The sequence below is a fragment of the Paroedura picta genome, chromosome 2 (assembly GCF_049243985.1).
Source record: "Paroedura picta isolate Pp20150507F chromosome 2, Ppicta_v3.0, whole genome shotgun sequence".
Lineage (NCBI taxonomy): Eukaryota > Metazoa > Chordata > Lepidosauria > Squamata > Gekkonidae > Paroedura > Paroedura picta.
Window position 1 is genome coordinate 182,146,392 of NC_135370.1, and position 25,627 is coordinate 182,172,018.

The following is a 25,627-nucleotide window of genomic DNA, read 5'->3' on the forward strand; positions in this document are numbered from 1 at the left end:
CCATCTAGTCCCACCCCCTGCTCAGGGCAGGATCAGCCTCCAGCATCCATGAGAAGGATCTGTCCAGCCCCTGCTTGAAGACGGCCAGTGGGGGGGAGCTCCCCACCTCTTTAGGCAGCCCCTTCCACTGCTGAACTAGACTCCAAGAATCCTAGAGTGGGAAGGGGCCATCTAGGCCATCTAGTCCCACCCCCTGCTCAGTGCAGGATCAGCCTCAAGCATCCAGGAGAAGGATCTGTCCAGCCACTGCTTGAAGACGGCCAGTGAGGGGGAGCTCCCCACCTCCTTAGGCAGCCCCTTCCACTGCTGAACTAGACTCCTGGAATCCTAGAGTGGGAAGGGGCGATGCAGGCCATCTAGTCCCACCCCCTGCTCAGTGCAGGATCAGCCTCCAGCATCCAGGAGAAGGATCTGTCCAGCCACTGCTTGAAGATGGCCAGTGAGGGGAGCTCCCCACCTCCTTAGGCAGCCCCTTCCACTGCTGAACTAGACTCCTGGAATCCTAGAGTGGGAAGGGGCGATGCAGGCCATCCAGTCCCACCCCCTGCTCAGTGCAAGATCAGCCTCCAGCATCCAGGAGAAGGATCTGTCCAGCCACTGCTTGAAGACGGCCAGTGAGGGGGAGCTCCCCACCTCCTTAGGCAGCCCCTTCCACTGCTGAACTAGACTCCTGGAATCCTAGAGTGGGAAGGGGCGATGCAGGCCATCTAGTCCCACCCCCTGCTCAGTGCAGGATCAGCCTCCAGCATCCAGGAGAAGGATCTGTCCAGCCACTGCTTGAAGATGGCCAGTGAGGGGAGCTCCCCACCTCCTTAGGCAGCCCCTTCCACTGCTGAACTAGACTCCTGGAATCCTAGAGTGGGAAGGGGCGATGCAGGCCATCTAGTCCCACCCCCTGCTCAGTGCAGGATCAGCCTCCAGCATCCAGGAGAAGGATCTGTCCAGCCGCTGCTTGAAGACCCCCAGTGAGGGGGAGCTCCCCACCTCCTTAGGCAGCCCCTTCCACTGCTGAACTAGACTCCTGGAATCCTAGAGTGGGAAGGGGCGATGCAGGCCATCTAGTCCCACCCCCTGTTCAGTGCAGGATCAGCCTCCAGGATCCAGGAGAAGGATCTGTCCAGCCGCTGCTTGAAGACGGCCAGTGAGGGGGAGCTCCCCACCTCCTTAGGCAGCCCCTTCCACTGCTGAACTAGACTCCTGGAATCCTAGAGTGGGAAGGGGCGATGCAGGCCATCTAGTCCCACCCCCTGCTCAGTGCAGGATCAGCCTCCAGCATCCAGGAGAAGGATCTGTCCAGCCGCTGCTTGAAGACCCCCAGTGAGGGGGAGCTCCCCACCTCCTTAGGCAGCCCCTTCCACTGCTGAACTAGACTCCTAGAGTCCTAGAGTGGGAAGGGGCCATGCAGGCCATCTAGTCCACCCCCTGCCGAGTGCTGGATCAGCCTCAAGCATCCAGGATAAGGATCTGTCCATCTGCTGCTTGAAGACGGCCAGTGAGGGGGAGCTCCCCACCTCCTTAGGCAGCCCCTTCCACTGCTGAACTAGACTCCTAGAATCCTAGAGTGGGAAGGGGCCATGCAGGCCATCTAGTCCCACCCCGTTCTCAGTGCAGGATCAGCCTCAAGCATCCAGGAGAAGGCCAAGTGAGGGGGAACTCCCCACCTCCTGAGGCAGTCCATTTCACTGCTGAACTATTCTGACTGTGAAACCTTTTCCTGATATATAAGCAATACCTTTCTCCATGTAGTTTAAACCAATTCCTGTGGGTCCTTTCCTCTGCTGCCCACAGGAACCTTTCCCTGCCCTCCTCCAAGCAACAACCTTTCCAGTCCTTCTAGAGAGCCCTCCTGTCCCCTCTCCACCTCCTCTTCTCCAGGCTGGACATCCTCAAGTCCCTCAGCCTTTCCTCCTAGGGTTTGGTCCCCAGGCCCCGGATCACCCTCCTCGCTCTCCTCTGTCCCCTCTCCATTTTGTCCACGTCCTTTTTGAAGTGAGGCCTCCAGGACATCCCGTAGGACTCCCGGGGCAGTCTGACCAACTAGTCTCTCTCGGCCTAACCTACCTCACAGGGTTGTTGTGAGGATGGAATGGAAGGGGAAATGACGTAAGCTGCATTCAGTCCCCGCTGGGGAGAAAGGTGGAGTACAGATTAATTAAAAAAATATATTCCCTCAATGATGCCTTCTTCTCAACCCATGTCTTAATTGCTGTTTTTTGTTTTGTATATATTTTGTTTCTTAATTGTTTTAATGATATGTGATGTTAGTGGTTCTTACGTGATTTTTGTTATGTATCTTTTAAATTGTCAGCCACCTTGGTAGGACTTGTGGGAGCAGAAAGGTGGGTATATAAGAGAAGAAGAAGAAGAAGAAGAAGAAGAAGAAGAAGAAGAAGAAGAAGAAGAAGAAGAAGAAGAAGAAGAAGAAGAAGAAGAAGAAGAAGAAGAAGAAGAAGAAGAAGAAGAAGAAGAAGAAGAAGAAGAAGAACAACAACAACAACAACAACAACAACAACAACAACAACAACAACAACAACAACAACAACAACAACAACAACAACAACAACAACAACAACAACAACTGGATTTTGGTACCCTGCTTTGTGCTAGCCAAAGGGGTCTCCAAGCAGCTTACAATCATCTTCCCTTCCTTTCCCCACAACAGACCCCCTGTGAAGGAGGTGGGGCTGAGGGAGCTCTAAGAGAACTGTGACTGGCCCAAGGTCACCCAGCTGGCTGCCTGTGGAGGAGGAGTGGGGAATCAAACCCAGTTCTCTACCTTAGCGGCTGCCACTCTTAACCACAACATGAATGACTGAATGAGGGGTTGAACTCTGGTATCCCTGGTGGAGACCTCTAACCACGACACCGCATCGCTTATGCAAGATAAACAGACCTGAGATACCTCGGTGCTAGCATATTGGTCCATTTTTGCACACGGACAACGTACAAAACCCAACTCACAAAACCGGACATATTTCATTGGCAAACATTCTCTCACACATGAAGCTGCCTTAGACCTTGGTCCACCAAGGTCGGCATTGCCTACTCAGGCCGGCAGCCGCTCTCCAAGGCCTCAGGTCTTTCCCGTCATCTACTGTCCGGGCCTCTTAACTGGAAATGCCAGGGATTGAACTCAGGACTTCTGCACGCCAAGCACATGCTCAGCTTGTGAGCCACAGACCCTTCCATGAGTGTTGCAAGGCAGTGGCTCTCCTGGTCACAGGCAGAGGCCATTCAAGGCAGCAATTGCCTGGTCCTTATTAGCTGAGGATGCCGGGGATTGAACCAGGGACCTCCTGCATGCCCAGCAGAGGCCCCACCACATCCCTTCATGCTGTAGTAACTAAGTCATTACTGCTATATCTATTTCCAGCAACAATACAAGAGGAAACACTGTGACAAAGCTGGCAAACACAACTGCACAACAAAGAATTAAAATTTCATTACGTGAAATTTTGAATTCTTTGTTATATAGTTGCGACTGCCAGCTTGGTGTAGCGGTCAGGAGCGGCGGCTTCTAATCTGGCAAGCCAGGTTTGATTCTCCACTCCTCCACATGCAACCAGCTGGGTGACCTTGGGCTAGTCACAGTCCTGCTAGAGCTGTTCTCACACAGCAGTTCTGTCAGGGCTCTCTCAGCCCCACCTCCCTTGCAAGGTTTCTGTTGTGGGGAGAGGAAGGGAAGTCGATTGTAAGCCGCTTTGAGACTCCTTCCAGGAGAGAAAAGCAGGGAATGAAAAGCAATTCTTCTTTTATGCCAGTGTTTTCTCTTGTATTGTTGTTGAAACAATTCCTGTTGCTGCCTATATTTGTTTGCTCATGTCCTGCAGGCGGCAAGGCACAAGGTACAATCCCGGCACCCCCCCTGCGGGCAGCCCCCTTGCAATCCAGAGTGGGGGGGGGGGGCTTCGCTGCAATGAATAATAGAATCCTAGAGTTGGAAGGGTCCTCCAGTGTCATCTAGTCCAACCCCCTACAGAATGCAGGAAATTCACAACTACCAGCCACAATGACCCCAATTCCATGATGCCCCCGCCCCCACTGGATGCCCCAGCCAGTCTGGCCTGGAGGAAATCTGCCTCCCAACCCCAAAGTGCGAACCAGCATTTCTCCAGGGCTTATAAGAATTGCACTGCCTCCTTTATTTCAAAGCAAGTCCCATCAATATCCATCTACAAAGTTTCCTGCCCACAGTCACGGGGGTCAGATTGGGATGTGAGAGGTGTGGGTTCCAATCCTCAGGTCACCGGATTCCCTTGGGCCCTTCACAGCCGGCCTGCCCTACCTTGCAGGGCTGTTGTGAGAAAACCACAACCACATATACTGCCACGAAAGCCCAAGAGAATACCGTGCTCCATAGAGACACATGCTTCGGATTGGGGCCTTAACTTCCCAGCCCGAGGGCGGAGCCGAGATGCAGGACTCCGGCTCCCGAGCCAGCACCCCTCGAGAGGTGCAAAGCAGCCGGTACTCACTCGTCGTCTCTCCCCCCGGCAGAGGCGGATCTCGCAGGCCAAGAGGCGCAGCGCCGCCGGTTCCCTCCGACAGCCGAGGCAAGGCGTCCGAAAGGATCGGGGGTCGGGAAGCCCCGGGCCAAGCAACGGGGGTCCTGCAGGCGGCAAGGCGCCAGGTGCACCCCCCTTGCGGCCAGCCCCCTTGCAATCCGCCAGGCATGCACTCCGGGCCAGACAGGCGCCGTCTGCCTGCAAGCGGGGCGGGCCGCGCGATCCGGATTGACTCCGGATTCGCCTCGGCAACCGAGGCCCGCAGCCCAGGCCGGCCGCGCTCCGGATCTCCTCGGCCCGCTGCTCAGCTGATCGGCGCGAGGGGCGGGAGAACCCAGCAAGCGTCCAGCCGGCAGAGGGGCGTTGCGAAAGGGGCGCGCGCGGCCGCCTCCAACCTCAAAGCCCGCCGCCCGGGGCGCTTGAAAGGCGAGGCGGGGCGGGGCTGCTGATTGGCGGGCGCGTCGGCCAACGGGCGCGCGCGGGGGCGGGGTCCGGGCGCGGGCCTCAAAGGCGCGGGGCCGGGCGTCCGCCGGGTTGTGGCGCGGGGCTGGAGGGCGCGGCGAGGCAGGCGGGCGGGCAGGGTTGGCCGGGCGGGCCGGGGCGATGGTGGCGCGGGCGGCGGAGGTGGCGCTGGCGCTGGTGCACGGCGCGCTCTCGGCGGCCCTCTTCGCCTTCGCCTACGCGCAGCTGTGGCTGCTGCTGCTGTGCTCGCGGGAGAGGCGGCTGGGCTACCGCTCCGTCGGCCTCTTCCTGGGCCTCGCCTGGGCGGCGCTGCGCACCGTCCTCTTCGCCTGCTGCCTGCAGGGCGCCCTCCAGGCCGGGCCGCCCCCGCCGCGCCCCCGCCGCCTGCCGCCCCTCGCCCACTGGCTCCTCTTCGGCTGCCCCGCCTGCCTCCTCTTCGCCGCCCTCTGCCTGCTCGGGCTCTACTTCGCCGAGGTAAGGGGGGCCACCTCCCGGCGGGAGACCCCAGGGGGGGGAGCCCCCTACAATGCTGCAGGGGAACTGGGAGCGCGTCTCTGTCACTCGGGGGTGGAGGGTGGGAAGAATCTCCAGGTCCCGCCTGGAGGCTGGCCTCCCTCATCCTCAGTGGGCTACGATGCCCTGGAGTTCTGCCTTCAAAACAACGGGGGGGGGGGGGACTCTGCAGTCTGGAGAGGAGCTGTCATTCCAGGGGATCCCCAGGCCCCACCTGGAGGATGGCATCCCCAAGCCCACCCTCCCAAGCAGCCCTTTCCTCCAGGGGAACTGATCTCTGCAGTCTGGAGAGGAGCTGACATTCCAGGGGATCCCCAGGCCCCACCTGGAGGCTGGCATCCCTGAGTCCCCCCTCCCAAGCAGCCCTTTCCTCCAGGGGAACTGATCTCTGCAGTCTGGAGAGGAGCTGCCATTCCAGGGGATCCCCAGGCCCCACCTGGAGGCTGGCATCCCTGAGTCCCCCCTCCCAAGCAGCCCTTTCCTCCAGGGGAACTGATTTCTACAGTCTGGAGAGGAGCTGTCATTCCAGGGGATCCCCAGGCCCCACCTGGAGGCTGGCATCCCTGAGTCCCCCCTCCCAAGCAGCCCTTTCCAGGGGAACTGATCTCTGCAGTCTGGACAGGAGCTGTCATTCCAGGGGATCCCCAGGCCTCACCTGGAGGCTGGCATCCCTGAGTCCCCCCTCCCAATCAGCCCTTTTCTCCAGGGGAACTGAGTTCTCTCATCCGGAGAGAAGCTGTCAGGCTGGGGGATCCCCAGGCCCCACCTGGAGGCTGGCATCCCTGCCCCCTTCTAATTATGCCTTTTGCAAGCCCTTTAAACTCTCTCCCCCTTCCCTCGCAGTATGGAAAGTCCCTGCTTTTCCGGATTTGGGGGGCTTTTGCGTTTTCAGCTTAAGCGCTTCCCTTTTCCTCGGACTTTCCTCTCAAATAGCCTGATTCTCTTCCTCGGAGCAGGGATTTGCATCTATTTGCTTTTAATTGGTGCTTGCTCTTTCCCAGCTGTCGGTCTGACAGTTCTGGAGCAGACCTGCCGATGAACCCTTCTCCCCCCCCCCTCCATCCCCTCCTCTGCAGAATTGTCTTGTCACTGAGGACCACGGGGTGTGAACAATGATTTCATCCTCCGGCAGGGAGGGAGGGAGGGGGAGGCGATCACATGACCGACCTGCCAGGGAGGCGCTCCCCACCACGACATTACGAACAATCCCCAAAAGATGGGGAAGGAACGGATGCTGAATGATGCGGGGAGGGGCACCTCTGGGCTTTGAGTCCTCCCCGCCCTTATCTGAGGGGTAACCCCTTGGGAGGAGAGCAGTCTGCATAATCCACTTAAATGTGGCTAGAATTGCGCCGCAGGTTGCTAAAATACGGAGACGGGAGGCACAGGAGGCGGTGACATCCCTACGGGGTCCAGCAGAGCAGTCTCCTCCCTGGCTCAATATCCCTGAGTCAGTCATGACCTCATTGGGGACCCTCAGGCCAATCTCACCTCCGTGTGCCTCAGTTTCTCCACTGGGATAGTGTGACTAAAGGCCGGCTGCCTCTGCATGGTCCTTACCGTAACTCAGTAAGATCATTAGCTTTATCAGCCTCCTTCCTTCATTTGTATCCTGCCTCCCTGCCCATTGGTTTGAGCCCCACAGCTAGGACCGGTATATCCATGTAGCACATGCTATGGGCCCCATGCTTCCAGGGTCCCCGCACAGTGCCTTACCCCCATGATTCAGGGTCGAAGCCCTTCTGCTGCCCACTTCTCCCTCTTTAAGGACACCCCTTCCCACCGTAATTATACTCTGCCAGGTCCTGCAGATCCTTAAACCGGCTCTTTAAACCCCTCCTGCCTGCTCCAGTCCTGTGACGGAGGTGATGCTCAGAGCTATATGACCAGCCTAATGCTCCATCCCTCTGGCCAAGGAGAGATTCGAATCTGGGACTCCCAGGTCTTAGTTGGACGCTAACCACTGCAGTGCCCTGGCGCTGACATTACGTCATTGCCTTTGGGAATCAGCTTTTCGAGATGGGTGAAACGGCTTACCGGAGACACACAAAGGAGACTGTTGCAGCATCTTGTGTGGGACATGCAGCAGCTTCCCCTGGGCAGTGGCTCAGAGGGAAAGGGGGGAGTGGGAGTCGACTGGAGGGAATCTTTCCAGCGTCCCGCTGGCCAGAAGGAGAGCTGTGGGAGGGCTCCCTTCGGCTTCAGCGAAGCTTGCGTTGGACAGTTTCCAGAGGCTTGTTTACATTTTCGATTGCCATAAGGGAGGGGGCGCTGGTGTCTTTTCCACCTTGGGTACCCAAAGCTGGCCCTGTTAGCTGGCCCTATTCGGCTCCCCAGGGACCTGTTGTGCTGTACTCTGTAAAGTGGTCTCGTGTACTGGTGAGTCTTTAAAGCAGCCGTTCTCAATGGGGGCCATATGGCCCTGGGGAGGGATGTGTCTTGGCACATATGAAGGGGGCTACAGTCCGAAAAAGCCCTAAAGATTTATGGGAAAGCCCTAGTAACTGAACCCATTAATCGCACCCATGTGACGTCATGCAAGGGAAAGGAAAATAAATCAGGTCCCGTCCTTTCCTTTGTGTGTCCCCGAATGAAGGTGTTCAGGAAAAACAGATTTACACAATCCCTTCTCTTAGAATCATAGAACCATAGAGTTGGAAGGGGCCACACAGGCCATCTAGTCCAACCCCCTGCTCAACGCAGGATCAGCCCAGAGCATCCTAAAGCATCCAAGAAAAGTGTGTCTCCAGCCTTTGCTTGAAGACGGCCAATGTTCTTGGTCAAATGTTCTGGAAATGGCTGCTCTGGAGAGCCGTCCAGGAACTACATCCCATTCCTGGCAGTTGCTGTAATTCGTGATGGGATAGGATTTTAGTAATGTGGTGGGGGGTCCAGAGTAGCCCCCCTAAAGAAAAGGGAGGACTCTTGCAGGCTGAAGGCTTCCCCAGGGGGAGGAAGCCAGAAGCATTTGAGCAGGTGATAAGGGTTTGTGTGTGTGGACAGATTGTTCGGTGAATCATAGAATCCTAGAGTTGGAAGGGAACCCCAGGGTCATCTAGTCCAACCCCCTGCACTATGCAGGACACTCACAACTACCGGAAGGGTGGTGGGACTCTATGGTTTGGGCCCGGAAATGCTGCCGGATCAATTCATTCAGCTTCGCATATTTATTTCCTGCTCCTCTGACAATCCGGGTATGTTCCAGTAGGACTCAATCATACTTTTTTAAGTGGTGGACTTTTTGTGTGTGCACTACATCCACTTTCTTCTTGACCTTATTGCCACGTGATGCTTTTTCTTAAAATAAGATTTTTGGAATTTTAGACGGTGAAAGAACAGACCAACAGAAAAGAACGGGATTATGTATGTCAAATCGCGTTTAAAGATTCCTGTGGATTATATAATATAATATTAAAGAGAAATATAAGCCATGAGTGCTGTGGAAGAGGTGCGGTTTTGGAAGGAGGAAGAACTCCAGTGAGCCGTTTGCTTTTCTGCCACCGTGAGGCTCACTTAAAATTAAACCATACAAGAACCAACTCTTCTTCTTAAAATTAAACCATTTTGGGTTTGAGCTGTTGGAGGCAGATGCTGTCTCGGCGGGTGAGCCAGAGAGGTGGCCGGGGTGTTGCTGACCCCGTTCCAAGCCCCTCCGGCAGAAAGCCAGGGCTTGGCCCAAACTCCCTGGCTTGCGTCTCCCCCAGGCGTTGGAGCTCAGGCTGAGCCCAGAGTCTCGCTTGGAAAAATCCAGCTGCTCCCGCTTGAGAGACCCATGGGCCCTTCTCTCTCAGCTCTTGTGTAGGAGCATCTTTTCCTTGACAAACGAGCTCTTTCTTTGCAGGGGAACCAAAACAGCCTGTTTATCACCCAAAGGGAACATGATGCAGAGGCCTTTCTTTCCAGTTCCAACCCCGAGGGTGGAGTCTGGCTCCTGCCCATAATAAGAGGCTCTGAATTTAACCCTTTAAGGGCACGACTGCAGCATCAGTCAGGGCCGTTTGTTGTCCGAAGCTGTGAATAGAGCGCTTTGTGCAAAGACTCAGGAATACTCCAAGGATGTTGTGCGATTCCCTTGTTTTGTGCAAATCCCGTAAGGCGGTGGCCCGCAGGAATCTAGACCGCAGTGGGTCTCGAACCGGTTCCTGGAGGGATGTCTGTAGGGAGCCCTGCAACTCATGCCAGCTCTGGCCAAGGAAGAGGCGTTCAAATCGACCAGGGTGGTGTAGTGGTTAGAGCAAGCTTTCTCAAACGAGCTACTGTGAAGCCTGCAAGTTTCTTGATAGCTCTGTGGACATTAATTAATCACATCAAAATCACAAGATGTCATAGTCCCATTGTATACAGCACTGGTCAGACCACACCTGGAATACTGTGTGCAGTTCTGGAGGCCACAATTCAAGAAGGACGTAGATAAAATTGAAAGGGTACAGAGGAGAGCGACGAAGATGATCTGGGGCCAAGGGACCAAGCCCTATGAAGATAGGTTGAGGGACTTGGGAATGTTCAGCCTGGAGAAAAGGAGGTTGAGAGGGGACATGATAACCCTCTTTAAGTATTTGAAAGGTTGTCACTTGGAGGAGGGCAGGATGCTGTTTCTGCTGGCTGCAGAGGAGAGGACATGCAGTAATGGGTTTAAACTTCAAGTACAACAATATAGGCTAGATATCAGGAAAAAATGTTCACAGTCAGAGTAGTTCAGCCGTGGAATAGGCTGCCTAAGGAGGTGGTGAGCACCCCCTCACTGGCAGTCTTCAAGCAAAGGCTGGATACACACTTTTCTTGGATGCTTTATGATGCTTAGGGCTGATCCTGCGTTGAGCAGGGGGTTGGACTAGATGGCCTCTATGGCCCCTTCCAACTCTATGATTCTATGATATATTTTTAGAATTTGTTAAATATTTATCAGGGAATATGTTCCTATATGGTCATGTTGGCCCACCCTCCCCTCCCAAAATGGCCAGTGATGGGCCAGGAAGGGGAGGGGCCACAGGTGGGCGTGTCCACAGCTCAGCTTCCCAACCATATTCTGCAGGATTCTGCCACTTCTGGGGTTTCTCGAAGCCTGAAGGATGTTATACATAAAATAACCAATATCCTCTAATTCAGGGGTAGTCAAACTGCGGCCCTCCAGATGTCCATGGACTACAATTCCCAGGAGCCCCTGCCAGCATTCGCTGGCAGGGGCTCCTGGGAATTGTAGTCCATGGACATCTGGAGGGCCGCAGTTTGACTACCCCTGCTCTAATTGGTTTTTCATTGGGAGGGGGAGGGGAGAGATGCCAAGAATTGAACCAGGGGCCTTATGCAAGCAAAGCACATGCCCTGCAGCTGAACCACAGATAACTGCTGCAAGGGATGAAGAAGAAGAAGAGTTTGTTCTTATATGCCCCATTTCTCTACCCAAAGGAGTCTCAAAGCGGCTTCCATTCGCCTTCCCTTTCCTCTCCCCACAACAGATACCCTGTGAGGGAGGGGAGGCTGAGAGAGCTCTGACAAAACTGTTCCGTCAGAACAGCTCTATCAGTGCTGTGGCGAGCCCAAGGTCACCCAGCTGGTTGCATGTGGAGGAGGAGAGGGGAATCAAACCCAGCTTGCCAGATTAGAAGTCCGCACTCCTAACCACCAGGCTGGCTCCTTTAAAAAGGATGCAGAGCCCTTTTTAAAAAAGGGATTGAGGAAATGTGTCTGTACCAGGCCAAGGTTCGGTATTCAGTCTCTTGTGTTCCGCCCTGTGCCTTCCAGAATGCTGTGAGATTCTCTAAGTTTCGAGTTTCGATTTTTAAAATGATCTTCCTCCGGTTTGTCTCGACAGGTGATCTTCAAAGTCAAGTGTGCAGCTGAATTCAACAAATACAAGTAAGTGTAGCGTCTGGAGTTGAAGCTTAATAACGCAGCTGTTTTAATTGCTGATTAAGATGTTGCCCGTAATGAATTGGCTGGCTACTAGTGACCAATGAGAGGGTGGTTGGAGGGGTGGTTTTCTAGGTTTTATGTGAATTCTAGAACATTGGGAGCATCAGAGGAGCCCTGCTGGATCAGGCCAATGTCTGTTTAGTGCAGCCTCATGCCCCACACAGGGGCCAGCCAGGTCCTCTGGAGGGCCAGCAACAGGGCAGAGAGACCGAGGCCTTCCTAAGGACATCAGGAGAGCCCTGCTGGATCAGACCAGGGGTCCATCCAGTCCAGCCTCCTGTCTCACACAGGGGCCAGCCAGGTCCTCTGGAGGGCCAGCAACAGGGCAGAGAGGCCGAGGCCTTCCTAAGGACATCAGGAGAGCCCTGCTGGATCAGACCAGGGGTCCATCCAGTCCAGCCTCCTGTCTCACACAGGGGCCAGCCAGTTCCTCTGCAGGGCCAGCAACAGGGCAGAGAGGCCGAGGCCTTCCTAAGGACATCAGGAGAGCCCTGCTGGGTCAGACCAGGGGTCCCTCCAGTCCAGCCTCCTGCCTCACACAGGGGCCAGCCAGTTCCTCTGGAGGGCCAGCAACAGGGCAGAGAGGCCGAGGCCTTCCTAAGGACATCAGAAGAGCCCTGCTGGGTCAGACCAGGGGTCCCTCCAGTCCAGCCTCCTGTCTCACACAGGGGCCAGCCAGGTCCTCTGGAGGGCCAGCAACAGGGCAGAGAGGCCGAGGCCTTCCTAAGGACATCAGAAGAGCCCTGCTGGGTCAGACCAGGGGTCCATCCAGTCCAGCCTCCTGTCTCACACAGGGGCCAGCCAGTTCCTCTGCAGGGCCAGCAACAGGGCAGAGAGGCCAAGGCCTTCCTAAGAACATCAGAAGAGCCCTGCTGGGTCAGACCAGGGGTCCATCCAGTCCAGCCTCCTGTCTCACACAGGGGCCAGCCAGGTCCTCTGAAGGGCCAGCAACAGGGCAGAGAGGCCGAGGCCTTCCTAAGGACATCAGAAGAGCCCTGCTGGGTCAGACCAGGGGTCCATCCAGTCCAGCCTCCTGTCTCACACAGGGGCCAGCCAGTTCCTCTGGAGGGCCAGCAACAGGGCAGAGAGGCCGAGGCCTTCCTAAGGACATCAGAAGAGCCCTGCTGGGTCAGACCAGGGGTCCATCCAGTCCAGCCTCCTGTCTCACACAGGGGCCAGCCAGTTCCTCTGGAGGGCCAGCAACAGGGCAGAGAGGCCGAGGCCTTCCTAAGGACATCAGGAGAGCCCTGCTGGGTCAGACCAGGGGTCCCTCCAGTCCAGCCTCCTGTCTCACACAGGGGCCAGCCAGTTCCTCTGGAGGGCCAGCAACAGGGCAGAGAGGCCGAGGCCTTCCTAAAAACTTCAGAAATGCCCTGCTGGATCAGGCCCATGTCCGTTTAGTGCATCCTCCTGTCCCACACAGGGGCCTTCCAAAGGACATCAGAGCAGTTGTCCATCTAGTTCAGCTTCTTGTGTCACACTGTTCCCCCCACAGAGGCTGAGGCCTTCCCTTGAGGTTGCCTCCTAGAACCAATATTCAGAAGCTACATCTGAACATGGAGGTTCTCTTTAGTCGCTATGCCGGGTGGTGACTAATTTAATTCATCCTGTCTTCCCTTCACATATTCTATGTTATCCTTTTCTTTTGCACGGGTTTAGATTATAAACCTGCTGCCAAATCTGTTATAAATGTTCCGTTTTGGTCTCGGGCCACAAACAAGAGCAGCATTAATATTTGACTCATGAATTTCCCCTTTGAGGATCCTGAAAACACAGCTTCTCGTTTCTAATCTCACTTCCTATTTTTCTTAATATATTACTGGATGTTCGAAAGGTTGTCTCGAATCATCACTCAACCGACACTCCCTCGGATCAAAACCTCAGTTGCTTCTTACCAAAGCAACAAACCTGAGCTAAAATGGCTTTATTTAATAACAATAATACATTTCCATTGGTATCGCACCCTTCCGAATGCTCATTGCACGGAACAGCATCAAAACATATACAAAATTAAAATTTAAAGTTATTATTATTATTATTTATTTGATTTCTAGCCCGCCACTCCTAAAGTCTCATGGGAGGTTACAGCATACATAACCCCCCCCCCGATAAAACTACCCCTAAACATAAGACTACTCAATAAAATAAAATAACCAGAACAATGCACAAGATGTCCAGTAGCAGCGGAGACTACAAATAACCAGGCCTAGCCCACTATCAACCATGGGGGCGGGAAAGGGTTGCTGGCCATTAACCCGCCATAAGTATAATCCAGGTATACTAAAAAATCCCGACTGAAATCCCGAACTGGGGAAGTTTGCCTGGAGCCGATCATCCATCTCCTCCTCACCTCTCGCGAATGGGGTCCCAAGGTAGTTTGCATCATCTCATCTGTTTGGTTAATGTAATTCTGACTCAGACATGCAAACACAGAGAAGAAGAGATGCTCGCTGGCTGAACAAGAGATCCAGTCTCAAAGTGGCTCACAGTCCCCTTCCCTCCTCTCCCCACAGCAGGCACCCTGTGAGGTAATTGGGGCTTAGAGAGCTCTGACAGGACTGCTCTGTGAGAACAGCTCTAATCAGGACTGTGACAAGCCCAAGGTCACCTGCTGACTGCATGTGGAGGAGCGGGGAATCATACCTGGCTCACCAGTTCACTAGCCGTCGCTCTTAACCACAACACCCTGTCCTTGACTCTGGGCCTTTCTGTTCCTGTTGCCTTCTTGCATGTTAGTCCGATGTAGCAGAGAGAGAAAAGTGGTCTTTTAGTGGCAGGAGACCAGCTTGAATCCTGTTTCGGTGAAGTAATTTAACAGGAAGAAGAGAAACTATGGAAGCATTACCCAGGAGTCCTTGCAGTTCCTTCCATAACCACGTCGTCCTTTTTTCCGCAGGTCTGCCTTGTACATGGGCTCCGTCTTCACCAGCCTCTTCTTCATGTTTGTGAACTTGACGTGTGCATTACTGGTCCACGAGGACGCTCCGGCCGGCCGGCTGCGGTGGGCAGTGCTCACCCGGGCCCTCGTCAACGACACCCTCTCCATCCTCTGTGCCGTATTGCTGGCGTACTGCATGTGCCGGCTGTCCAAAATGACTTCGGCAAACGTCTACCTCGAGTCCAAGGTAAGGGGGCACGGTGGCCGGACACATTCCTTGGGTCATGTGCTGTTTATGTGCTGTTTCTGACTTGTGGCAACCGTATCAGTCAGTGGTGGCCAAACTGTGGCTCTCCAGACGTCCTTGGACTACAATTCCCATGAGCCCCTGGCAGGGGCTCATGGGAATTGTAGTCCAAGGACATCTGGAGAGCCACAGTTTGGCCACTCGTGGGATCAGTGAAGAAGCTCCAAGAGGTCTTGTTGTGGAATGCCTTGCAGACTGGGGGTGGGGGTGGGGGGGCTTCCTAGATGGAGTCACTCCAGTTCAAGCTGAGTTTCCCTCTTTTGGTATCACAATGGTCTTTTCCAGTGAATCTTCCCTTCTCAGAATGTGGAGTACAATAGCCTGAGCTTATACTTTGATTTGAGCTGGAAGCCTCTGGCCTGTTTAATTTCTTCAAACCCACTGTCTGTGACAGCCTTGTTCCACCTTTGGACTGTGGAAGGTACACCTGAGATTTTTCAGGCTTTGAGGAACCCTAGTCCATCCCGTCCAGCCTCCCATCTCATACAGGGCCAGCCAGTTCCTCTGGAGGGCCAACTAGAGGGCAGAGAAGCCGAGGCCCTCCCTCCCTCTCTCATAATAAATATAACAACTATAAGATTGTTTTTTTTAAACACGCACAATAATCTCTGTTGCATCAGCAGGAGCAGGAAGTAGCTCATGGCCAGCTATATGGTGAAATTGGAGGAGGGGGCGGGGGAGAGGAAAGGGGGGCAGGAGGGAGGCCCGAGAATCGGATATACTGTTGTTGGCTGTTCACCCGCCCTCAATCATAAGCCCCGCAGAAGGCCTCCATCTTCCAGGCACTGTGGAATGCCTTGGGGGAGAACTGATCTCGCTTGCTTCTTTTTCTGATAAGAGCCATCTGGCCATCCTTGGGGCTTCAGCAACAACCCATATCTCTGCGGCTGCTTTAACCCGGAGCATGCAAATTATTTACAAACCGGTGTTTTGCTGCATAGTTATTCTGGGCCCCTTTCCCCGCATACCCAGCATGCGACAAGCCCTTAAGGCGACAGAGCAGTGCTCCCCTTTATCTTTTGCATGTGCTCTTTTCCCCCCTCCAGGGCACCTCTGTCTGCCAAGCTCTCCTGGTGGGTTCTGTGGTCATCCTCTTGTGCGCGTCGAGGGCCTTCTATAACCTGGTGACGGTGGCCATCTCTCCGGACCGTGTGCCCAGCCCCTTCAACTACGGCTGGGACAACCTTTCGGATCAGGTAACGAGGGCATTGCAAGCAGACCCCAGAACGCACCCCAAGAACCCTGTAAGCTACGTCCCAGAGGTAGATTGGTGTCGTGGTTAGGAGTGCGGACTGCTAATCTGGCTTGCCAGGTTCGATTCCGCGCTCCCCCACATGCAGCCAGCTGGGTGACCTTGGGCTCGCCATGGCACTGATAAAACTGTTCTGACCGAGCAGGAATATCAGGGCTCCCTCAGCCTCACCCACCTCACAGGGTGTCTGTTGTGGGGAGAGGAAAGGGAAGGCGACTGTAAACCGCTTTGAGCCTCCTTCAGGTATGGAAAAGCAGCATATAAGAACCAACTCTTCTTCTTCATTAATATCAGGGCTTTCTCAGCCTCCCCTCCCTCACAGGGTGTCTGTTGTGGGGAGAGGAAAGGAAGGTGATTGTAAGCCGCTTTGAGCCTCCATCGGGTAGAGAAAAGCGGCATATAAGAACCAACTCTTCTTCTTCTTCAGTAATCTCAGGGCTCTCTCAGCCTCCCCTCCCTCACAGGGTGTCTGTTGTGGGGAGAGGAAAGGGAAGGCGACTGTAAGCCGCTTTGAGCCTCCTTCAGGTAGAGAAAAGCGGCATATAAGAACCAACTCTTCTTCTTCTTCAGCAATCTCAGGGCTCTCTCAGCCTCCCCTCCCTCACAGGGTGTCTGTTGTGGGGAGAGGAAAAGGAAGGCAATTGGAAGCCCCTTTGAGCCTCCTTCGGGTAGAGAAAAGCGGCATATAAGAACCAACTCTTCTTCTTCTTGTTCAGTAATTTAAGGGCTCTCTCAGCCTCTCCTCCCTCACAGGGTGTCTGTTGTGGGGAGAGGAAAGGGAAGGCAACTGGAAGCCACTTTGAGCCTCCTTCGGGTAGGGAAAAGCGGCATATAAGAACCAACTCTTCTTCTTCTAGATCACGGCAGTTGTATGAACATGACATCCGAGGACCCCTGGGTTTGCCAACTGTGTGACAGAGGGTTGGGTTGGGTGGGCCATTGGCCTGATCTAACATCGCTTTTCCTATGTTCTCTTATTATGCAACCTGACTTGGGTCCAAGGTGGAGGGGCAGACTGCATCCTACACTGCATAGGAGTAGTCTATCTTGGAGCTTGTGGAAGGGTAGAACTGAATGGCTCTTGCTTGGCTGCTTGCACCTGCCGTGTGCGTAACCTTTGAGCAGGTATGTTTGCTGTGTTTCTGCAGACACAAGGAGAGGATATCAGCGGCGAGGAGTACGTGGTGTTTGGGGTCGTGCTTTTCCTGTGGGAGCTCCTGCCAACCCTGTTTGTGGTCCTTTTCTTCCGGGCACAGAGGCTGGCCCAGAACTTGGTAAGGTGCTGGTGAGATTTTCGTTGGCAAAGTCTTCTCTTTGTTCTGTCTTAGACTAGCCATCTGTGATCCAGTTCTGAACGCGGGCCCAGAAAAGACACATTCCGAAACACCCATGTGATACGGGCACGGTCCAAAACCAAAATCACAGGGGGAAAAATAGAAATGTAAAGCCATTCTAAAAGGCTGGAATCCTGCAGCATTAACCTGATGAGTTCTTGGCAGCCATTTTGGCCGCCCATGTTGTCCATATCTGGCTGGATTAATATCTAAAAACACCAATAAGGCATCACACCATCAGTTTGTTAAGTCAGTCTTGTTTACTCCAACCAACTGCTGTGCAAGGTCTCAGGCCGAGGTCATTCCCTTTGCCACCTGCCTGGCCCTTTTAAGTGGAGATGCCAGGGATTGAACCTGGGACCTTCTGCTCTGCCTCTGAGCCACGACTTTTCCCTCTTGCATTTCCTTCTCTTCAAATCTAGCTCAACTGGTGTTTGGTAGCCAGCATCATAGTTGGAAGTTAATGGAGCAGGGCCATCCATAGAATCATAGATTTGGAAGGGGCCATGTAAGCCATCTAGTCCAACCCCCTGCTCAACGCAGGATCAGCCCTAAGCATCCTAAAGCATCCAAGAAAAGTGTGTATCCAACCTTTGCTTGAAGACTGCCAGTGAGGGGGAGCTCACCACCTCCTTAGGCAGCCTATTCCACCGCTGAACTAGACTCATAGAATCATAGAATCATAGAGTTGGAAGGGGCCATACAGGCCATATGGCCATAGAGGCTCAATGCAGGATCAGCCCAGAGCATCCTAAAGCATCCAAGAAAAGTGTGTATCCAACCTTTGCTTGAAGACTGCCAGTGAGGGGGAGCTCACAGACTATCTAGTGCTTTCTTCCTACTCAGGTGGTTAGCTGGAAAATTATTATTTTGTAAAATTAAACACCTCCAGTCAAAACAGACAGACAGAGCATGCTCCAGGGTGTGGGTCCCCAGCCTCTTTAAGCTGGTGGGCATCCTTGGAATTCCCACACAGTGTGGTGGGGACAGCCACCAAACTCCCACCAAAGTCATTTTAGGACTGGCGCCACCTCCTGTAGAATCTGTGACTCTACAGGAGGTTGGCACCAGCCCTAAAATGCCTGTCCCGGCTTACCTTCAAAGTACAACAGGAAGATCCTTGCCCTGCGGTGGCAGGTGCTGCTTAATCGACATTCCCGAAAAACCTGCACAGCCAATCAGAAGCTTTGTTGCCAACCTGTCCCTCCCACTTTCTGAAAACACTTGACAGGTTCCCAGAAAGGTTTTGGCGGGTGCCGTGGTGCCCACGGGCAGGAGGTTGGGGACCCTGCTCTCGGGTGAAGGCATGCCTGGCATCCTGGAGACTGAGATGCCAAAGACCAGTGGTTCCCAGAGAGCTCACCACATCTCTCTGTCGCTCCACCTGGCAGGCACCTGCTGGCATGATCAACAGCCACAGCTTCAGCTCCCGGGCATACTTCTTCGACAATCCCCGGCGGTACGACAGTGACGACGATTTGCCCCGGCTCGGAGGAGGAAGAGGAGAAGGAGGAAGGTATGTGGCTGCTGCTGGTGCTGAGAGATGTGTTGTATAGAATCATGGAAGGGACCTCTAGGGTCATCTAGTCCAACTTTCCCATTTTTTTCTGTTTGATTTTGGAGGAACGTAGAATCATAGAGTTGGAAGCGAGTATCCAAGGCCATCTGCTCCATCCCCTGCGGATTGCAGGAAATTAATGCGCACCCACAATGATCCCAGTTCTATGCCCAAGTGTTTCCCTCCACCAAAACCCAAAAATCTCCAGAATTCAGCCTGGCCTGAAGGAAACTGACCTCCCATCCCGTGCTGTTGATCAGCAATTCCCTGGGTATGCAAGAAAGGGCCGCAGGAGACCAACAGTGGCACATCCCTTCCTGCCGACCCACTCACAATCTGCCTGAGTTCATAAACTCAGCATTTCTGTCAGATGGCTCTCCAGCCTCTGTTTAAAAGTCTCCAAAGATGGAGAACCCACCACCTCCCGAGGAAGCCTGTTCCACTGAGGAACCACTCTGTCAGGAACTTCTTCCGGAGGTTTAGACGGAATTTAGAATCATAGAATTGTAGAGTTGGAAGGGACCTCCTGGGTCATCTAGTCCAACCCCCTGCACTATGCAGGACACTCACAACCCTCTCGCTCACCCACTGTTACCTGCCACCCCTTTGAATCTTCACAGAATCAGCCTCTCCGTCAGATGGCTATCCAGCCTCTGCTTAAAAATCTCCAAAGATGGAGAACCCACCACCTCCCAAGGAAGCCTGTTCCATTGAGAAACCGCTCTAACTGTCAGAAACTTCTTCCGAAGGCTTAGACAGAATTTAGAATAATAGAATTTAGAATAATAGAATAACAGAGTTGGAAGGGACCTCCTGGGTCATCTAGTCCAACCCCCTGCACTATGCAGGACACTCACATCCCAATCACTCGTCTACTGTCACCTGCCACCCTCTTGAGCCTTCACAGAATTAGCCTCTCCGTCAGATGGCTCTCCAGCCTCTGTTTAAAAATCTCCAAAGATGGAGAACCCACCACCTCCCGAGGAAGCCTGTTCCACTGAGGAACCACTCTAACTCTCAGGAATGTCTTCCGGAGGTTTAGCCATGCTTTTGTAAGCATAATGCCGTTGGTCACTGAGGTCACAAAAAGAGTAATTCAGACGTGGAATCCCCTGCCGCAGGAAGTGGGGGCAGCTGTAGGCGTAGACAGCTTCAGGGGGTTTTGGAGAAACATCTGGAGCAGAAGTCCACGAGTGGCTGTTAGCCACAAAGTATAGAGGGAATCCTCTGTCTGTGGCAGTGATGCTCTGATTTCTTGGTGCAGTGAGAGGGCTTCTGGAGTTTAGGGCCTGTTGGTGGACCTCCTAATGACCCCATAGTTTTAGCCCCTGTGTGACAGTGTTGGACTGGATGGGCCACTGGCTTGATCCAACACGACTTCTCTAATGTCTGGGGCAGTGATGCTATCTTCTTGGTGCTTGGGGGGCAACAGTGGGAGGGCTTCTGAAGTTCTGACCCTGCTGGTAGACCACCAAATGGCCCTCTGCATTTTGGCCACTGTGTGACACAGAGTGTTGGGCTGGATGGGCCATTGGCCTGATCCAACATGGCTTCTTTTATGTCTGGGAGAGGGATGCTCTGTTTTCTTGGTGCTTGAGGGGGGGGGGCAACAGTAGGAAGGCTTCTGGAGTTCTGGCCTTGCTGGTGGACCTCCTGAGGTCCCCTGGGTTTTTGTGACGGACTGGATGGGCCACTGGCGAACACGGCTTCTCTTCCATTCTTAAGCTGTTAAAATGAGCCAATTGTGTAGATTCTTCTCTAGTGCTGTTGCATGGGATTTATCTGCATTGTGGCCCACTTCTTTATTTCCCCCCCTTCTCCGTAGCTTATCTACTCCCCCCAACCCGGGCTGGTATGGTTCACTGACCGGGAACGATAATGGCGTCGCGGTCCCTCCCTTGAGCACATCGACCACGGATGCGGCCCCCCTCCTCTTTGCACACGGAGGGGAGGAGTCAAAGGACAAGCACAACTTCCACCTGACGCCCCAGAACTGAGGACGGCGTACCTCTTGGCGTGAGGGACTCCCCCGGCAGGAGTGCAGAAAGCTCGTCCTTGCCAAGACCCACAAGGTTTAAAATATGGGACCAGGGCTGGAGGACGCTGCTCTTCGGATCGTGCGGGTCAAGTGCCGCCCTGTGCTATCGGCAGCCACGGAAAGCGATGCTGGCGCCGAAGTTTCACAGCGGGCGTGTCGGTGGGGCCTGATCAGGATGCTGGCATGGGAGCCAAGCAGCTGCAAGAAGACCCGGCCGGCCTGATGGATGTTTTGCACTTTTAAAACTGACCCTTTCTGAGGAATAAAAGCTTTTCCCCCTCTGGCCTTTCCCTTCTCTGCCGTGGGACTCGACGGTTCAGCCGCCCATTTTTAATTGCACTCCCGTAGCCAGGAAAGGCAGTTTTTGTGGTCTTCCTTGCAAGGACTGGATCGCCTTTTCGTGTTTCACATTGGAACTTTGCTTCCCCGATTTGTCAGGTTTGGGTCTGTCTCTCTGCCTTTGCTTTTTGGGTTGTACATTTAAATGAGGGCCTACCTGCCCTTACTTTTGAGTGCCGTATTCTCACCTGGGGAACGTCACTGGCCGTTAAAACTTCAAAACAGGGATCACGGGCCAAGGAAGCAAGCAACACCTGTGGCTTCTGCATGACTGTTTTGCTGGCCTGTTTTTAGCATCCAGTTTTTTGATTTAACGATAGATAACGTGCAATCTTACAATACTTTTTTTGGGGGGGAGGGGAGTGGATCTATAAGGGAAGGTTAGTCACCTGTTCCAGGAGAGAACAAAGCAAACAGCTTTGGATCTGTAGCCACAACGTCTCTTGTTCTCTGGAACATGTTTGCTCAACAGGGGTTTCCTGAAACCCTGGAGTTTTCTGACAGCCCTGGAAGGGTTTCCCAAACGGGTGGGAGTTAATTAATTCTTGTATATTTTTGAAAATTTGTTAGACACTTATCAGGTGATATGCCCGTGTGTCGTCATGTTGACCTTCTTTCCCATCTCCCCAAATGGCCCATGAGTGGCACAAAACATAGAATCATAGAGTTGGAAGGCGCCATACAGGCCATCTAGTCCAACCCCCTACTCAACGCAGGATCAGCCCAAAGCCCCTGCTCAATGCAGGAACATAGCGCTCTAAGCCCCCCCACCTCCCAATCAGGAACAAGGTTCATTTCTGAAAGGAGCAAGACTCGTGATTCCATAAGGGGTGGCAATACAGGAGCATTATGCATCTATGATTAGATGCATAGGTGTATCAACAGAGAAGTATTGAGTTAAAAAAAAAATTAGCGGTCATCGCAGGCCCTTTAAAGCATGGAGAAAGGGTATTGGCTGCCTGGCTTGATTGACAAGTGGCAGAGAGTTGCATATAAACTGCATTGCTCTTCCGCCATTTCCAACAGCACTTGTGGAGTGTAAGAAGCTTAAGAAGCACAAAAAGACGGCAGAGAAGAGGGAGATGGCAAGGTGAGGAATGGCTGGGAGGTGTGATTATATTTAGCATTACGCCATTCAGCTGGCGTAACGCTATTTTTAACCATGTGCGGAAAAGCCTTTAAGAGTTGTCCACATATCTTTTCTGTTAAGCAGCTGAAGGTGGGTGGGTGGCTGCGTGGGCTGAGGGCAGCAGAACCCCAATTGTCAACTCTGCGGTCCGAGGCTATTCTCAGTGGGGGAGGGGGCACTCCATTCTTGGCCCCCCCAAGAAAAGGCTGTGAATTTCCACAGTTCCGCCCCACAGCAGTCCAGGGAAGTGCAGTGAGGAACGTGGACAGGCAGGAACCGTTCTCCAGGAACAATCTGCAAAGCCTTGAACAGAAAGGGAAACAGCCTTGCATGGGTGTTTCGGAACCCAGAGGATGCCTCCAAGAAGCTCAAGTCTCCGCTGAACAGCCTTTTTGCAGGTCAACACACACAAGCGACCAGTTACTCTGCGGTTCCCTTTCAGGAGAGTCTACTCCGAAGTGGCCTTGTTTCACAGGTGTAGGCCGCAGCTGCTCTTAAACCTTTTTCCCCCTTTGAATTGGCTTTTAAGTGCTATTCTCTTGTGGGGGGGGGGAGCTGCTCACTGAATGGATGAGCTGCCCAGGTTTTATCCCCTCCCCAAATCTAAGGGCTGCTCCCTTGAGGAGGTGTGTCTATATCAGGGGTAGTCAAACTGCGGCCCTCCAGAGGTCCAGCGAATGCTGGCAGGGGCTCCTGGGAATTGGAGTCCATGGACCTCTGGAGGGCCGCAGTTTGACTACCCCTGGTCTATATGGATTTATCTCTTCCCAATGTGATGACCCACAAGGAGTGGGAGGAAAGAGCTTATGGGGCCACCACTGTCCCTTTTCTAGTGGTGTGCATTTTTTTGGGGGGGGGTAGATTTGTGGAAGCGGCTGTTAAGTTGTAGGGGTGTAGGGGCATTCCGTTCCCTGGGTAATTGTTGGACATTGTCCCCCTCTCCCACAAATTGCAAAAAAACAAGCGCCTCTAGCACGCACTTTCTTGGGGAGTTCCTGTGATGTGGTGGTGTTTAGCTGGGGGGGGGGGCTTGTTCCCAGGGTCCCAGAGAGCATTCCCTGTCTGCCATGCCTACAGGGCTGCATTCCCTCTGGTTCGGCCCATAGGTCCTAGCTTTTGCCCTGAAATAAGTCAGCGGACAGAGTCTTGCTCACAGAGCTGTTTCCTTTTGCAACTTCAACCATGCATCTAGCAAATGCTGTTCTTCAGTCCCATTTCCCCCCCCCTCCAGCCACAGGGTCGCATTGCTTGCACCGCTCCAATCCTGCATTCCGTGGAAGCACCCGGCCAAATGCATGGACCTGCTGCCCCTTAACCTCTAGGCAGAGAGGCACAGAATCCCAACCACACAGATTAAGTCACCCGTCTGTTTAAATTGAACCTTAAAGCAGCTGAGGGGTTGTGCTCTGGTGTGAAGGCCGACCTCATGTCCCCATCTGTTGCGAATTGCGTCAGCCTTGGTGTGAATTGCCCCCTGTTGCCAAATCTGGGACTCCTACTGTAAAGACGTCCTGCTTTTTTCAGGTGGGGCTGGGGGGCAGGGTTGGCCACCTGCCTCGATCTCTCCTGGACCCCCAGCCAAACTAACCGTCACCCGGCCTCTAATCCAGGGGTGGCCAAACCGCAGCTCCCCGGACATCCACGGACTACAATTCTCCTGAGCCCTGGGAACTGAAGCCCATTGGATGTCTGGGGAGCCACCCCTGCTAATCCCTCTCTCGTGTAAACTGCCCCCCCCCCCCACTTAGCTCGATTCCTCCTGGAAAAACTGGCACCCAAACTTCAACCCCTTGCCTTCCCATTTGCCCATAAAGCGCCAAAGAAAAGTTTATTTCCTTAGGAATATTCCACAATGCACTCAAAGCACTTTAAGTTTTTGTTTCCGGAGGGGTGGGGTGGCAGAAAGGGCTGTCAGTGCCTGGTCCGTTTATTGCGCTGACCGCCCTGGATGACAGGGACTTCTGAGCTGTTCTTGCTGCCAGCATCTGGAATTGCCCTGTGCCCACTCCCTTCACCTGGGTAGCCCCTGGATTCCGAACTTGCAGCTGGACAAAAGGCGGCCAGCCCTGGATTTGACTGGTATCCGAATGATTTTTCCATTTGCCTTGAAGGGGAGGGGGAGCGACCAGTGTCTCTCTGGCTTTAGTCTCAGGCCTGGGCTCTGTTGCCCACCAGCCAGCCAGCCGGCCCCCCCAGGGGAGACGTGGTAGATGAATGTACCTGAGCTGTCCTACTCCCGTGAAATTGTAACAAAATAACTTTTGAACGCTTTGAAAATAAAAAGTGTTTTTGTTTTTACCTGCCTGGACGTTTTTTTTTTCTCCCTGTCCTATACATAAATTATTAACTAACGGTTGGGATAGAAAAGTGATCTTCCAATGAATACTACGCTGGCAGGATTGGGGGTAGGAAAGGAAGAGAAACGTCTCGCCCTGGATGTGTGAAATGCAAAGGGTTGGTGCTAGAAAAGATTCGGGGGTCACCCGCTAAAATGGTGCTCTGAGCTTTAAGGACTTAATGGGGAGGGGGTGGGGGGTCAGGATTGGGGAGAAAGAAAACATTACAAGTGTGTGTGTTTGTTTGTTTTTTTTAGAAAGATCAAGTTTCAGTTAAAACCAGTGTCTGGACAGCGTTCTTTCCCTTTTCAGAAATCTTGATTTTCGCAGGCATGAGCGCATATTTTCACCCCGTCCTCGGAGCCACGCACAACACCTTTGCGAGCTTCCAAAAACGAGACATGGGCGCACTGAAGTCATTGCAAACCTCTAGGGCTGAAAAACAGGCGAGGAGCAGCAGGGGGGAAATATCTGGCCAAAGGAAGAAGCATCCTGCTGAACGTTAGAGCTGATTCTAAACCTGAAGGGAACGGCAGGAGAAAGCAGCCGAGACGGCCCTTGCAGGAAGTCCCTGGTCCAAGCAGCCGAGACGGCCCTTGCAGGAAGTCCCTGGTCCTGTCCATGCAAGGTAGGCAGTTCCCTTCCTGGGCCTGAGCTATTCCTCCCAACGAAAGGCAATTGGAAGCAGAGTTCCCAAGTGCATCGGCACCTTCTTCCTCGTGCTCCCCTTGGGGAGCTGGGCCAGAGAACTGCCACAGAAAACCACAGAAAACAAGTATGAAATGCTGGGAAGCAAACCGGTGTTCCTTCTGTAGGGTCTGAGTCTGGTCCATATTTTAGAGCTGTTCATGGTCCCCAGGCTTCCTCTGAGCTGAATTCCAAATGATGGACGGATGAAAGAAAAGTGACTCGTCTTGGACAAAAGAAACAATCCCAAATCCCCTTAGGACACTCCAGAGCAGGGGTAGTCAAACTGCGGCCCTCCAGTTGTCCATGGACTACAGTTCCCAGGAGCCCCTGCCAGCAAATGCTGGCAGGGGCTCCTGGGAATTGTAGTCCATGG

The 25,627-nt window shown here is 53.6% G+C and overlaps 2 protein-coding genes across 2 annotated transcripts in view; one reads left to right on the forward strand and one right to left on the reverse strand.

Annotated features, from left to right (window-relative positions):
- The window catches only part of TXNDC16 (thioredoxin domain containing 16), a 46,001-nt gene extending 41,096 nt beyond the window's left edge, over positions 1 to 4,905 (reverse strand). The window contains exon 1 of the mRNA XM_077324058.1: positions 4,476 to 4,905. The gene's annotated coding sequence lies outside the window, so the exon portion shown is untranslated. The remainder of the gene's footprint in view (positions 1 to 4,475) is intronic.
- A 121-nt stretch (positions 4,906 to 5,026) lies between these two features.
- On the forward strand, positions 5,027 to 21,040 carry GPR137C (G protein-coupled receptor 137C). Its single transcript, XM_077324059.1, has 7 exons — positions 5,027 to 5,441; positions 11,293 to 11,336; positions 14,290 to 14,518; positions 15,625 to 15,774; positions 16,979 to 17,104; positions 18,556 to 18,680; positions 20,548 to 21,040. Exons 1-7 carry the CDS (start codon positions 5,109 to 5,111, stop codon positions 20,717 to 20,719), a joined length of 1,179 nt encoding a protein of 392 aa, XP_077180174.1. The 5' UTR covers positions 5,027 to 5,108; the 3' UTR covers positions 20,720 to 21,040.
- Positions 21,041 to 25,627: the final 4,587 nt, after the last annotated feature.

Excerpts from the sequence above, each read along its gene's own strand:
- GPR137C (XM_077324059.1), top strand. The coding sequence starts at position 5,109 with ATGGTGGCGCGGGCGGCGGAGGTGGCGCTGGCGCTGGTGCACGGCGCG. Across the intron at positions 17,105-18,555 it reads AGAGGCTGGCCCAGAACTTG|GCACCTGCTGGCATGATCAA; the intron begins GTAAGGTGCTGG and ends TCCACCTGGCAG. Across the intron at positions 18,681-20,547 it reads GGAAGAGGAGAAGGAGGAAG|CTTATCTACTCCCCCCAACC; the intron begins GTATGTGGCTGC and ends CCTTCTCCGTAG.